Source organism: Plodia interpunctella, chromosome 30 (assembly GCF_027563975.2).
Source record: "Plodia interpunctella isolate USDA-ARS_2022_Savannah chromosome 30, ilPloInte3.2, whole genome shotgun sequence".
Lineage (NCBI taxonomy): Eukaryota > Metazoa > Arthropoda > Insecta > Lepidoptera > Pyralidae > Plodia > Plodia interpunctella.
In genome coordinates this window covers 1368938-1385080 of record NC_071323.1, presented here as the reverse complement: position 1 = coordinate 1385080, position 16143 = coordinate 1368938, and the positions used below count along the sequence as shown (strand labels likewise).

The window sequence follows — 16143 nt, the reverse complement described above, 5'->3', positions numbered from 1 at the left end:
TGGTCATGTTACAAACAAAAATTTTTAAACTGAATAGTAAAAAGTCACTATGATGAGTTTGCGTGTAAAGACAGGTAGATCAAGCCTCATGGGACCACAAGTAACAGTGGAACAAAATGGGCCACAAGTCTAAAACCATCTTTTCTTAAATTGAGGTCAAACACAACACAACAAAAAAAAAGAAACAAAAAAGAATTAATAATGAATAATGGTAAAAAACATAAAATCATATTAACAAAGAATTCGAATACTGAATTCAAATTATTTTCAACTTAATTTTTTTAATGCATTTCAGTATCTCCCTTTTCACCGATCACATTCAAGAGTACTTGCTATAATGATCAAGCGGAATCTGAAAGGCGGAAGCGACTAATTGAACTAGCATTTAGTTCTGATTCGACAGGATACGAGGATCAAGTTATTGGAGATCTTGAAGTACCTGAAATACCTCAGACTCAAGTAGAAACTCTAGCACATATGGCACAGTCGGATTTTGAAAAATTCGAAGTGGTAACATCAGCGACAACTGATGCAGACAATATACTAGGAGATGCTTACAAAATAATGGTTCAAAGAGAGAATACTGAAGACACGCCTGTTTTTGAACATGAAAATATTGACGAACTAGATAAAGGAACATCTATTTTATGTTCAGGTAAAGATATGACACCTTGGGATCAGCAAAAAAGTATTTTTGATGAGATTGCAAAAAGATGCCTTAAATCTCCAAGTGATATAATCGATAGGAAATTATTGGAAGAAATGGAACAACTAGGTATTTTACAGTCAGTAGTAAAAGACACTTCTAATGTCCCGAAAGTGGAGGATGAGACCGTTCAAATTGTTTGTCCAAGGTGGGCTCGTAAACTACGAAAGAAAACAGAAGATGAATTAAAAACCCAAATATTTGATAAAGCTACAGTAAACATTCCAAAAAGAAATATCATCAACAGACGAGCAATGAGACACATAGCTTTGCGTCTGGGAACGTTTGCTGTTTCGGATCTAACAACTGATATTATTATGAACCAAGAGCAAAATAAAGCACCAATGAAGGCGACGGAGGTTCATGAATTAAACACTGTAAAAAACGAAGTTTCTAGTGACCATTTTTGCGAACGGGAACATGAAACACCATACGATTTCGATGCATTTAACTCATTAACAGGGATAACTATTGATGAAACGATAGACGAGAGTGATTTCGAGTCTAAATCACCTGCTACTACTTTAAGTGAGGAATGTGTGAAAGCATTAGATCATCATTCAGTTTTTGAAAATTGTAAACAAGCTGGTCAATCGGAATTAGATATCGGTTTAGAAGAGATCAAACGGATCTTTGATGATGGAGAGATACCACGACATACATTTATGTCGTTAAAGCCGCCGACAAAACAAGAGCGACAGACTAGCTCACACTTTATGGCATCCACACTATTAAATAATACAAATAAATACAATGACATCTACGATTCTATAAATGACTATTCATCAATTCTATCATGCTCTAATTTAGAAAACTCTACCACTGGATCTCCGGAAGATACAAATTCATCAGCAGAGGCTGTTCCTTCCGAGAGAGTTTATACATCTTCAGAACCTTTGACTTCAGAACTGAGATCGAATGAAGCTACAATAAAAGCAGACTGTGTAGATGAAATAGTCCAAACCTCTGTCGAATCGGATTGTGGACATAGCAATGCGCAATCGCACGCAGTGTTAAGCACTATGATGAACAAACAAGAGAAAGAAACTAATCAACAATCTTTTCAATCAATTATAACGACACAAAAGCCAAATTTGTTTTACAAGGATGAGAAAATCTCACTGTCGGAGATGTTGAGAAGGGTAAGGCAACGGGCACGGTTGGAATCATTTGAGCAAATTGTGTTCACTTCTCAAGTGACTGAAGCAAATGAATCGGTAGTGCAGAAGCAAGCGCCTTGCGCTCCACTCGCGACGCCACCGAATCCCAAAGTGGTTCCACCAAGGCCTTGTCCTGGGAAAAGACCAAAACCAAAGGAAAGCAATCCGTGCGGACCACCGAAGAAGAATACCTGCGAGAAGTTTCGTAGGATCTCGTTAGTAGATTCACTTGGAGTTGTGGTAACACGTGTCCCAGAAGTTGGTGTTCTCCAAAATTGGCCAAACAAGGCGTTGGACAAGAAGCCATTACCGCAATCGAGTACTGTGATGTTTGTTCCAGAAGTAAAGGGTTTTGTTAGAGGCGTGAATATTAAATGTCCAGAAAAGATAGCTCTAAATTTTGTTCCGCTAAATGAGTCTTGCGACCCATATAATGAATAATTTTGTACTATCAAGTTCTCATTTACTTAGTTGAAAACATTTGTTAGCATTTGACATTCTGTTAAAATGTTTATTCATATATAAGTATAAATTTAATTTCAATGTGATATCTAACTGTTTGGGGCTATATTTAAACAGCGAAAATAAAATGGTGTTATTTTAATACGTATACAATGTTATTATATTCTTTAAATCCTTTTATGATTCTAATAAAGCTACCTTCTTAATAAAACAAAAATCTAAGACATTTCGAATAAGACGTAAGTTTTCAGTGGAGAAAGTGCCTTCATATGGGAAAAAAGTATCGGTATTTACCGAAAATGAATTGAATGTACCTAGCAATACATATTTGAAAGATATACACAATTCATTTTCGAATAAGAATTGTCAGATGCGTCTTTTTTGTCAATATTTTGCAGCTTAAACCTGGAATTTGAACTAATAAAATAATAATAAATACATAATTATAGAAATGGTAAATCCTTTATGGATAGATGACATTTTTGCATCGTGAATGCCAGCTCCACACTTTCGAAGAACTCTGAAAACGACGCGAATGCACGAACAATCGCAATGGAAACCCGGCAATGTTGTAACCAATCCGTTTGTGGAGTCCGAGTGTGGAGCCCGCATAATGTGTCTTGTTAATGCGATGGGTCTGAAGGGAGCTAAACCATGTTATTCCGTAATACAAAAAACGCCTATAAAAACACTCCTGCAAAATAGATATGTTCGGTACTTACTTTAGCATTCGGTTGGCTGTCTACCGGCCCTTAACATTACGATATTTAAACTTTGCAACCAAATTTGAGGAAGCTTTCCTCCTTAGATTGTTTTGACGGCTGCATCTTTCTAGGAATGCTTTAGAAATACCTGAAAGACGATCTGCATTATATAAGATACTCGCAGATTATTTAAACTGTCTTCTATAAATACAGCCCAGTACCTTATTACAGTATCTAAAATCTTTTAGTACGTGTCTAACAGGCAGTTGGATTCTTAAAATATTGATATCCAACAATGTTCACATTCATAATGTTTTTTTTTTCTACTTTCGTAAAGTTTAATTGCGAAAAAGTACCTGTATTAAATTTTAAAAAGTGAATTTCTTTGAAAACAACATTATTTTTCCCTTCAATAACAGTTTATAACGAAACTTCAATCTTGTTGCAGCCAACTATTCTCATATATTTGCAAGGAGTTTCTTCGTAACGGCTTGGACGAAACCGAAATTCGATTTGAGCAAACCATACGTCATTAAAAGAGTTGAAATGGCGCCATTTTGTTTCAACAAGAAGTTTCCAAAGGAAAAAACTGAAAATATTATATTTAAAACAATACAAGCTAGACATAATCGAAATGAGCATGTCAAACATCTACACACTGTGTTAATAACTAAAAACATGTTTTAATTATTTCATTTTAAATTTTTACTTAGTAAATAAATACGAACAAATTTTTATATTAATGATAACTCTTTTTCAATTTAGAAAAACGTATTAGGTTAGGTTAATATAAAAAAATATATTTTGGTACATGAATGTTTAAAGACGTATAATTATTAAAATAGATAAATAAATATGGAGTGTTTAGGATTTATTTCTTTCATAATGGAACAGTTGGATATTGTGGAAACTCATTTTAGTCTAAGTACGTTGGAAACTCACACTCGCACGCCGTCTTAGACCTTTTATATTATACAAGCAAGTAGGCCGGGTGCTTACTAAGTAGGTATATATTACTTAGAAAATGATTATAACAAAAAGAAAATAAATTTTCAAAGTTTTTATTATGAACCTCAAGGTAAATTAGCCTTTACCCCACAGACATATGCCGTCATTAGAAAACAAAAATCCATGCAAACCGCGCACTGAATAGGTACGTACAGTCAGGGAGGAATAAACTTCACCAACTACAACTTTAGTAAGTGACCACCCGACCAGAGTGGTCCGTGATTTTGACATTTAAATTACTACCACAGGCAGTCAATTTTATCTGGTCCTGACTGTACTGCAATCATTCTAAAGACTGCATGATATTTTTTTTCGAATTTTCATTTTTTTCTTCTAATAATGTATAATAATAAATAAATATAAATATATTAGGACAAATAACACAGATTGAGCTAGCCCCATAGTAAGTTCGAGACTTGTGTTATGGGATACTAACTCAACGATACTATATTTTATAACAAATACATATATAGATAAACATCCAAGACCCGGGCCAATCAGAAAAAGATCATTTTCCATCATGACCCGACCGGGTCATATATATAAATGTATACGACAAATTTTCAAAAAAAGCCAGTTAATTCTTCTTTCCATATACCGTTGTTGCATTAGTCTGTTCAATGTTCTTACGACGGCTGTATGAGTTGATAGTGCAGGGGTAATATCAGTCGAGTCGCCGACAGCGCTCCGAGCACCGCTGGAGACAGTCGACGCGATTGCGGCAGTGCGCGCGGCACGACGCCTGGCACGGCGTGATCGACCGCACATTGCTTCTGGACAGACGCTCATCGAACATCACGCTGTACAAAACGTAAAACGTGGAATTTTGTTTTAGCTTTAAGTTAATCATAATATTAATATATGCGAAAGTTTGTTAGGATGTTGATGTTTGTTAGGTAGTTTTTGACGCAAAATCTAACTGGACCGATTGTTGTAAAATTTGGTAGAATATAACCTGGAATAACACATATATTAGCAGTAGTACGGTTGTCAGTAGAGCAACATTTGGATAGCAGGTAGTTCGGTGGATTTAAAATCACCGAACTCTTAAAGTTACACTGATAGTTCTCATAAAAAATAATTAAATTTAAAAGTAATATGATTAGTAGTAGACATTATATTCCGAAACTCCCACGGGACTATACGGATATTATTGGTTTGATATGACATCGATGTTCGATGCAGGTATGGAGTTGTACTCGTGTACGTGCTGTCGAATAAACGCGCTCGCTTCATGTCCTTAGCTTTTATTGATTCGCTGATTCGTCCGCGTAAATTTCCCGCGATGAAAGGTATGTCCTCCACATTTCAAACTATATGTTTCTGAGTACATAGAGCGTGATTGATTGAGTACATAGAGCGTGAAGAGATAACATAATTACTTTCACATTTATAATATTAGTTAGTATCCTTACAGCAAAGTTACCTTCCCCATCCCCTACATGTAAACATGTGCGGAGGAGTGGACACGTAACTGTACATCACATCCTATCTTCTATGTTCCACCGTGCATAATGCCAGCGGCACACTGTCGCCAAACAGCTCGCCAAACTTTGACGGATTCGATATACATTGCTGGTATTTCATTGCGGCAAATAAAAGCACTTGTACTAACTACGCAACGTTCACGCATTCGCGTCGGCGTGTGTCATCGAGTTCGGCGACAGTGTGGAGCTAGCATGACACAAAATCCAACGTTACCTGTCGATGAACGGCACGGAAGTGCAGGTGGCGGCGTCGCAGTGGAGCACCGGGGGCGCGACCGCAGCCATCAGGGAGCTGTCCTCGCCGATGACATAAGGAATGTGGTCGATATACACGTTATCGAAGAGACACGCTCGCTTCATGTATTCCTCAGTGTGTGTGAACATCGTGGACGGTATGCCTGAAACGATGAGTTTCATAAGACTTGAGAAAGAATGATAGGTATTTATTATTGGAATATCGACAAAAGTTATGCTCGTTTTACATCGCAACTAATATTATAAATGCGAAAGTTTATTACCTCTTCACGCGTTATCTCCTCGACCAATCTTCTTGAAATTTCGCACATATACGTATAAGAGTATGGAGAAGGACATAGGTTACCTTTCATCCCGGAAAAAACTATTGTCCCTATGGAAAAAACCTGTATAATTTATTATGGGTGTCGCTAAATGATAATAAAAAACTTTGCAATAAAAACCATTAGAAAGATGAGTGACAAAAATCCTTACCAACAGCATAATATCTGGTATTACACGTGTGCTCCTTGATCAGGTCCGAGCGGTTATTGAACCAGCCTATTAACCATTTGAGGTCTTCAAACTTGGTGATCTCATCATTTATGACCTTCCGTGTCAGCCGGAGGTACTCCACATCAGCTTCGATTACTGATTCGTCTTTGTCTTCACCGTAGCTGGAAGAGAAGTTTCATATTTGACAGTAGTTCTAGGTACTACTCCAGCAGTAGAACTATCTTATTAAACGTCATCCTTTTTTAGTTTCGACGATTAAGACATGTAAAGTATGAATACCTAGACCCAAGCTTTATGTTCTTATTTTTATAATCTATGGTCCCTTCCTCTACATTATCTTTGTATCAATTAACAATATGACTCTCTGCAAATATGTTTATAGATTTCAATTCTTTGAAGTTTTATTGTGAAGATCCTAATACGTTACAAGATACATTGCCTCAACCTTACGTTATGTCGTCGACACATACACACCCATCTTACTTTCGTATGATGTCTAACGACAAAACTGTTAATGTCAGTCAACAAATTGCCGCCTTTTTAATTGTCAAAGAAAAATCTTGTTGAAATTTTTGAATTTTTGAATTACACGGAGACGACACAGAAATAAAAAACATTACTTATGTTTGTAAATCTGTGGGAGACGACGAAACCAAGATCATATTTTATTGAATCCCTCTAAAAGAAAACAAAGAAAATTGAATCCCTCCATATTTTCAGATGACCTAGGTACGTTCCGCTTAACGTTTCTTAGCCATCAGTCTGACAATACCTTTATTATACTAAGTGTCCTGCCCAACTCGAGCATCGTGAATATTCGTTTTCAGCCTGATCACTGTGTTAGGGGCTCGGTTTAGCTTGATGCCGAGCATGGATCGCTCCATGACAGTTCCAGTGATAACACTGGTTAGACAGTTTTGATTATGATGGTACAGAACAACTACTTGAAATATTGGGTTAAGTGTATAATTTAAAATAACATTGCATTAAATACTTGAATAGTAATAATTTTTTATAAGTAATAAAATAGTTACGTCTATTAAATAATTAGTACAAATACCTAGTTATATATATAAATGAAGATACTGATTTACTCCGGGATACCTTGTAATGTCAAACATGTGAGGGGGACCTGGTGACCCAAGACACAGGCTTTTGCCTAGTTTGGTGTCTCCAGAGCTCCCACAAGTTTTATATTTATAATTGTGATCTGTGTGTTTATTTATGTCCTTGTATACTTGTGGAGCTAAATAAAGGTTATTTGTATTGTATTGTATTGTATTGTAGTTTGCGCATCTCTGATTCGGTCCACAACCTTGTGAATAAGCGTCCACGTTTCGATGGTTATGTCATAGAAAACATGTTGGAAGGGAGGGAAGAGGATTTTAAGAAATCCATACTTCCGTACTAATATTATAAATGCGAAAGTCTCCCTGGCTATCTGTCTGTTTGTCTGTCTGTCCCGCTTTCATAGCTCTCTTTATAGTCGTATTCCTCATGACTGAGGCTCGTGGTCATTACATGGAATAAAACACACGTAACAACTTTCTTGGCATTATTAATGGAGTGGTTTGCCATTGCCTTCTCCATTTCACACACAAGTTAATAAGAATCAACAGGTTTCCTCACGACGTTTTCCTTCACCGGAAGCAAGTGGTGGTCGATGAAAACTAAGTACTATACATGAGCCAGATTGGTATACAAACTCATGTGGCACGAGTAAGATTCGAACCTGGGACCTTTCGATCCACAGGCGAGGGCCATCAGGCCATTACACCACCACCGCTTCACGGCTTTCATGGCTAAACCATTGAAAATGTAATGTCTGTGAATATAAGACAGGTGGCTATAGCTACAATATTTAGTAGCATTTGCAGTCGTTAAAACCCGCCAATTCACAACGAGCCCGTACTTGTTCATGGCCAATACTCCTTATCCATCCATAAATAAAGAAGTCCACATTTAAACGGCTGCGATGATGTCGATAACCTGACTACAAATGATGCCGAAAAGCGAGCGAAGTGGTGAAGAAAATATAGGAAAGCGGTCAAGTTATATGCTAGGACGGTTCATAGCTGAAGAAAAAACAGATGTAGAGAGACACAACTCATACTTTCGGTATTGCATCTTGAGGATGGCTTCGGACATGTGTATTCGGAATATGACACCGGGTCTCAAATGCGCTTGGTAAAGATCCTTTGGCATTTCAACAAACTTTGACTCGAATTCCTGAAAACAATCGTCAAAAAAGTTAAAAAAAAAAAATTTTTTTCATTTTTGACACAAGCTCCAATTGGATCATGGAATGGAGCTTATTAAATCATAAGTTGGCAAAATCATCGTTTTGGAGAACGATGGAGCCATAACCATGGATTTTGTAAGTATATACATATGAACAAATATATATGAACAAATCACACAGATTGAGTTAGCCCCAAAGTAAGTTCGAAACTGTGTGATACTAACTACTCAACGATACTATATTCTATAATATACACATATATGTATAGATAAACATCCAAGACCCAGGTCATTCTGAAAAATATCATTTGCCATGTTGACCTGACCGGGGATCGAACCCGGGACCTCCTGTGTAGCAGTCCGGCTTGATGACCATTAGGCCACGGAAGTCACAAGTACATACCTACTAATTCCATGGCCATAACACAAAAAAAAAAAACACGTGATAAAAAATGTCCGTGTAGTAAACTGCTGAATGTAATAGTGTATGCCAACACGAAACATACAAACACTACGTAGCACGTTTAGTCGTCCACACGCTGTCTCTATTTCCCATATCGTGTACGCATCGTGTAAAGAGAGAACGCGTAGACGTGCTACGTGTTTTATGTTTCATGGTAGCTCCCCTGGTCCACCGTCACATTGAGCCTATAATTGTGCGAGAGTAGGTACATCAATCGTAATTTTTTACAGTTTCGTTTACAAGTGTCTCTTACATGGTTGAATATGTTTGGTTCGTTATGAAGCTGTATAAAGGGGATCTACATAAATATCTCACTAACAGCCCATCCCGGCTTCGCTCGGGTAAAAACAATAATGTAATTTATTGTTTTTACCCGAGCGAAGCCGGGATGGACACACCTTCCATAGGAATCACACTATCTATAGGTAAAAACCGCATGAAAATCCGTGCGGTAGTTTTTATCGCGAACAGAAAGACAGACGCCGCAGAGAACTTTGTTTTATAAATAATATGTAAGGATTTGTCTTAAAATAATAAAATAAATACCTTTTCCTCGGGGTTATACATGTCGAATCCACTAGAAGACTTTTTCTTCTTCCGTCGCGTGGGCAAGTCGCCCCACTCACTGCGTCTGCTCGGTTCCGTGGAGCTCCCATTTCTTGCTTTGTCCTTAAAAGTAAACAAACAAGTATGAGTTACGGCAAAAATGTCATTTTGCCACAGCCTTTTATTGTTAAAAATAATTATATGTTAGACAAAATAAAAAAACCCCGTCTATCGATATTCATTTCGCTACAACTTTTTAACGGCTGAATCGATTTTCATGAAACATGGCTAAGAACACTAGGGATAAAATTATCTAGGACACAAAAAAAAACTATAATATTGTCGTGAAAACTGAAGAGACGCGGCCTGGAAAATTCTAACGTCTCTGACTCTATAGGACAAAGTAGCAAAATTTGATTACAGACCGACGGGACAGTCAGAAGAAATAAGGGACTGGTGAACAACTGTAAATGGCTTGTAAACGACTGTTCGCGCCGTCCAGCCAGTTGACTATCCCCGAGATGTCGCCCCCACACTTTTCATAGGGAGGTACCTCTCCCGTGAGTGTCGTATATAAACTTCCGCGCGATTACCAGTCGTATCTTTCTCTTCTCACAACAAAACTCGTCTAATAGTGAATACTTCTAGAATCGTATGTGCGTAAGCCAAGAATTTCAATTTTAATCCTGATCGCAAGACACCAAGGGTCCAACGACTACCGTCCCTAAACTAAGTACTGTGTATTTTAAGCGCATATCTCTTAACTTTAGTTGCCTCATATTCACTATAACACTTGCGGCTGTTACACTAAGACCTAGCTTTCTTAACCGCGTAAAAAATTATATAATTAAATACAATTTTGAAGATTTGTCTGTGATTTTGTGACCTTGCTTTCTGCTCATTTGGGAGGTGGCAAGGGAATTTATGCGTTGTCTGTAGACGTCAAAACAATGTAGCATAAAGCACGACTGAATGGGGTATGACCCTTATTTATAGTTACCTCATCATCAGATAAAGCTGGCGACGTGGTGGGTCGCCTGTTCCTCCGACGACCGCTTCGGCCTCGACGTCTGTTGTTCTGGAAAATTACCGTAGGTAATCCCACAAAATGTCTTTTTAACAGATATTAGAAGTTTCCCGGGGATTCGCTCCTGTGGAATTTTGATTAATATAAGATAGCCTATAGCAATCTTGGTTAATATACATTTGTAATGGTGAAAGAATTTTTGGAATCGGTTCGGTAGTTTCGGAGATTACCCGCCTCAAACAAACTCACAAATGCTTACCTTTTTGAAGATTTGATGTGATGGCTGTGATGTAATTTTACAATCAGCCGCTTGCCTGACATTAACCCTCCTTGGGAATGCTAATGTTACCTATCAGCTGCCAATGCTACGTGTCCCTTCGTACGATGTCTACGGGAGGATATCGAGTGGTCCTATTCTAAGCGGAACCACACGCTGCAGATGCACTAATTCTTTTCTCAATATTATTTTCGTAACTTTGGTATGTTAGATAAAAGATACCTATAGCAAAAATTATTGAAAAATAATTTATTTCTTCACGCGGTACCACCAATAATGTCCCACCAGTAATGTTAGGTCTACTAGGTTTGGGTAGTCAAAAGTGACAAAAGTACGCAATGTTCACGCAGTCCGAGTTCGGTGACTGTGTGGAGCTAGCATAAGGTGACACGATATATTATGCGAAACATTTTTTTATTAATTATCTAATTAACTTCACCAAAAATGCGGCCATAATAAAGATTAATTTATCTAAGTTAATTGCGTCCGTTTTTTTTCCTTTTGAGATACGTAGCTTTTAAACCTAAAATGTAATTGTGTTTTAAGGGGTTCCAAGTAAAAAATCAACTATATTTGAAGTATGAATATCATTTATTATAACTTCGCATCATTCATCAACATCTTTAGGTTCGGTGATCGAATCTACAAACACTACAGAATTGCATTCAGCCGCGTCACACTGCAACATAGGCGGCACTTCCACTGGCGTCACAGAATATTCATCACCTATCACGTATGGATTCCCGTCCACCCACAACGCATCGAACAGACAATAAATATGAACTTTTATCGTCATATAACTTATGAACTTGTAGATTCTACCGCCGCATTCTCCCAAATGTTCCTTTATACTTCTATCTGTCTTGTACATTAGGAGCAAATTGTGGAATTTTGTTATTTCGTCCATAACGACCTTCTTTATAAGATTTGTGTAAATAATATCAGCTTCTAGATGCCTCTCGGCGTCCTCGTACATCCTCTGTTTGATTCTCAAGATGGCGTCGGACATGCGCACTCTGAATATAACACCAGGATTCATCATGTCAGGTAGGATTCCCGGTTTTTTTGTGGATGTAGTGAATTCTAGGACCCTTTCTTTGACAGGCTCTGGATAGACGTAATGGTGTGGTCTTTCTCGTATTTGTGGTCCATTTAGCGTGCCAAAGCGCCGAGTGTTCTGTGACAGAGAAATTCTTGTTAGTTCGTTTGCCAGTCTTGATGTCAATGGTGTGTCACGCTTCCGTAACGCACTCTAATATAATGTCACGCTTCCGTGACTCGCTATTATATATTTCTTACATTTCTAAGTTCTTAGTAAGTTTGATTTCCGGCGATTTTTTATGTGTGAAAAATCTCGGGCTATTGGGATACATAGTAGTTTTTGGACCAAGTTGGAAATAGCAGGATCCTTTGGCCGAAAATATTGTCTCAATTATAATATGCCCCACACATATATTTTCTATAATCCACTACATCCACGATCCACAACATCAAAATCGATTAAAGCGGCCGTTTTCTTGGTGGAAAACATAAGTGAATAGTTAATGTATCTACTTATAGATTTGATACAAAGATTTTTCCTTTCGATTTACGTGTAGTTAACTTTAACGTTAACCATTCAACCCACATAGTAGTTATATTGGTTTAAGTAGATTAGAAAAAAAATTCACACGTTTTGTGGTGTGTAAAAACCCAGCGTAGTCACTTTCAAGGTAATTTTTTTACTGATTTGATGAAAATACAATCTCAATGAAACCATGTGGCAAAAAAATCGTCACACTTTAACAGATGTTATTTAAAAAATTTGTTGCATGAATTTACATGAATTATACTTTAGAGTTAACACCATAATGACAGGTATTCTTCAGTCAACAATTACACCTAAAAGAGATAGCATTGTGCTATCTCTGTTTGATCCAATACTATTCTAACCTACTTAGTGTCAATGATCGCTCCACACTGTCACCGAAGTCGGACACATGCCGATGCGAATGCGTGAACATTGCATCGTCAGTATGAGTGCTTTTATTTACCGCAATGACAAACCAGCAATGTATACCGAATTCACCAGAGTTTGGCGAACTGTTCGCGGATAGTGTGGCGCCGGCATCACATTAGATATAAAATTAATACAACTTAAATGTTTATGATCTATTTTGTAACTCAATCACGCAAAATATTAACGGAACCCGATGAAATTTGGTACATTGGTAAAATATTTAATCAACAATGGTAATCTTAAAGTAAAAAACCGCGAAATTCTTACGGGAATAAAGTCCCTGAAGTTTCTACCACGAAACAAACACGTAGCACGTTCGTTACTAACGTCCACATGCTGTGTCTTTTTCGCATATCGTGTAAAAGAGAGAACGTGTGGACGCAATTAAGTGCTACGTGTTTTAAGATACACGCCGATAGCCCGGAATTTGGTTCGCTAGAAAAATTAAAATTAACATACCTTAGGACTTCGCTTGATTCTGTTTTGTTCTGCCGCCGAATCCTTATATGTGTTGAGGTAAGCATCGAACTTGGAGAAGTCGTAGGGCGCCCAGGTGTCCATCTTGGGCTGGGTCTGGACCAAGTCGTCTTCCTGTCAGTGTAATGTATAAGTAATATATATTATACATACAATAAAACTCTACTATATATGTTCGCGCAAAACGTAAAAAGTACTGGATTGAATTTAAGTTTATTTAAGTAAATAAGTTCTTATAGTATTACCTAAGTTGGAATAATATACCACCTCCCATAAGAACGTCATTTACTGTTATTACTTTTAAGACTAAATTCAAAAAATATTTAAGTAGTTCACAGATATCATAGTTTTGCAGCATTGGAATGTTGTGTTTTTCTTATGTGTAATTTTAGTTTAACACAACTGTTGCGTAGTGCCACAATCTGGTTACGTAGTTATAAGTTTTAAATTTAGTTTTTATTTTAGGCATGGTACCCGCAGAAAACCAGCGTCATGGCCCAGCCACGACACATTCTGAGTGGGGGCCATTTTGGTGCATGTTTTAATTCCGGATTGTATTGCCAACTTAGTTTTAATTGTCATTGTGTACCAAATAAACTATTTTTCTTTCTTTTCTTTCGAGTTTAATTTTATTTTATCCTTACTTCCTTCCGCCCTCTCTCCCTCCCTAACCCCACCCTCGTGGAGTAGCCCCCACGTAAGTAGTTGTATATCGCGCTGCTAATTCGTAATTGTAGGATCAAAATATGTTACAAAAAAAAATACAACCTACTTATTACCTTTTCATTAATCGTCGGTGGTCCCATCAGATTAACAGGTTGTTCGTAAATGTCATCTTTCAGCTAAAATTGAATAAAAAATTAAGAATTTAAGTGTTAATTCTTAGAATGTCAATACTAAACAACAATCTACACAAATGTATTAGATCAGCATTTAACGCCTGACAAAATCCCACGTCCGTGCTGTAAATCTTTGAGGAGTACCCTCGTTTGGAGCTGCGGATCCGGACTGCACCATCGGGTCATGCTTATCATATTAATGCATTGTCATGGAAACTGAAGCGACGTGGGAAATTTCAACTCTGCAGGTCAACTGGAAGTGGGAGAAAACTAACTTGCAAGATTTGATTACAGACAGACAATGAGACAGGTGAAACTGAACTAAAGCTTGTAAAATAGTAACGAATCCATATTAATATTCATTTTATACTATTTTATTATTTACTAGATGTTGCCCGGGGCTTTGCCTACTTGGGAATTTTGAGATATAGCCTATAGCAATCTTGGATAATGTACCTTTATAATGGTGAAAGAATTTTTGAAATCGGTTCGGTAGTTTCGGTGATTACCCGTCTCAAACATACAAACTAACAAACGCTTAGAAGTAGGTAGATCAGAATTGTAAAAATTACGCGTGTACTAATTTTCTGCTGTGAGAGGCAGTGACGGGTTTACCAGTAGGCTGAGTAGGCCGGAGCCTAGGGCGGGATATTTTAAGGGGCAGCGAATTTAAAATGTTATTATTTTAAAAGGATAACTACATAACCTGTCCAATTGAGGAATTTGTCTGTGGCAACACAAATAAATGTTTTATATGTCTATGAATTTGAAATTTTTAGGAACGAATAACATGACCTTTCGTAAAGAGTGCCTGTCCGAAATGACAGCTCCAAATTTTTGCCCAGTTAAGAAAGGACGGCAAAATTTCAATTGTGTCAAATGTGTTAAAAAAAGCTCTAAAACGAATGCACGGATTTTCATGCGGTTTTCACCAATAAATACCCGACCGAAGCCGCGACGGTTCGCTTGTGGATAAATAAATAAAACTTACGTTTTGATAGTTGAATTCGATCCCCGGATTTGCATCCAAGGTGAAGACCGAAGCAACTGCTATTAATATCTGAAATAATTTTAAGCGGTTATTATATTCTTATTGTTAGTTTTTTAGCAGATAATGACGGCAGTGGCGTAGCTATTGTAGGCTAAAGGTCTTCGCTCCAGGGCATCCAAACTCAGGAAGCCCACGAAATAATTGTCGCGTACTAGTTGATAGATGTTCAGAAATAGTGCAACTCCTGTAGATATATACTTGTGCCTTTTATCAAAATCATTCTATTTGGAGTTTATTCGTCACAAATACAATAATACCATGCATTTTTTTCTCTTTATAATGTTAGTATGGATGGGTATTATGGATATGAATTACTTACAAGCAAACCCCGTAACCATGCCATAATTGGTGGTTTTAAGTCGCCGTTGGCGTAGCGACTGAAGCGACTGAAGCTGACCAACCTGTGCAAACCGTGCTAAGTGTCGATTTTAATTGATTGTTAGTTGATTGCCTTGATTGGGAATATAAAAAATAATAAACCAATTACTTTTACTAACGTGTCATGAAATCATATCTGCACAGCATCCTACTTGTTACAATCGGCGTTACAATTTGTCTTACAATTGGGCATCTCGCTCAAATGAGAGAGAAAAAGACCAACCTAGCTGGAATCCTCGGCAAAAATCACAATTATAACTCAAATGCCGATTAACAATTTATTTCTTTTTATCTACAAAAGAAACTAAGTATTAGAAAACAAAACACAATAAGTAAAATATAGTTTTGAACAAGACAACTAGAAAAATGTACATTAACCCTCCTACCAGTAATGAGAATTATCTAACAGAAGGCCTGAAATAACTACAGTTGTGAATTCCTGATAAAATAAAACAACAACTTATAGATTATGGAGCTCAGTGATCAAAGCTGATTTGTTTTGAAGGTTCAGTACCTATAAAGGTGGGTGTGAGATCCGACGTGATTTAAATCATATTTATTCCCTGGT

The 16143-nt window shown here is 37.2% G+C and overlaps 1 protein-coding gene across 1 annotated transcript; it reads right to left on the bottom strand.

The window, feature by feature from the left end:
• Positions 1-4077: 4077 nt before the first annotated feature.
• On the bottom strand, positions 4078-15647 carry LOC128682610 (uncharacterized). The gene is made up of 10 exons (XM_053767427.1): positions 15517-15647; positions 15138-15206; positions 14087-14149; positions 13290-13421; positions 10528-10605; positions 9528-9650; positions 8391-8506; positions 6257-6438; positions 5742-5925; positions 4078-4840 (listed from the first exon to the last, which is right to left on the bottom strand). Exons 1-10 carry the CDS (start codon positions 15538-15540, stop codon positions 4705-4707), a joined length of 1107 nt encoding a protein of 368 aa, XP_053623402.1. The 5' UTR covers positions 15541-15647; the 3' UTR covers positions 4078-4704.
• Between the last annotated feature and the right edge of the window lie 496 nt (positions 15648-16143).

Coding starts and splice junctions, on each gene's coding strand:
- LOC128682610 (XM_053767427.1), bottom strand. CDS start 15,540: ATGGCATGGTTACGGGGTTTGCTT. Junction 13,422..14,086: donor CACCGACGATTAATGAAAAG/GTAATAAGTAGG, acceptor TTACACTGACAG/GAAGACGACTTGGTCCAGAC. Junction 6,439..8,390: donor CTCAAGATGCAATACCGAAA/GTATGAGTTGTG, acceptor CTTCTCTTCCAG/CTACGGTGAAGACAAAGACG.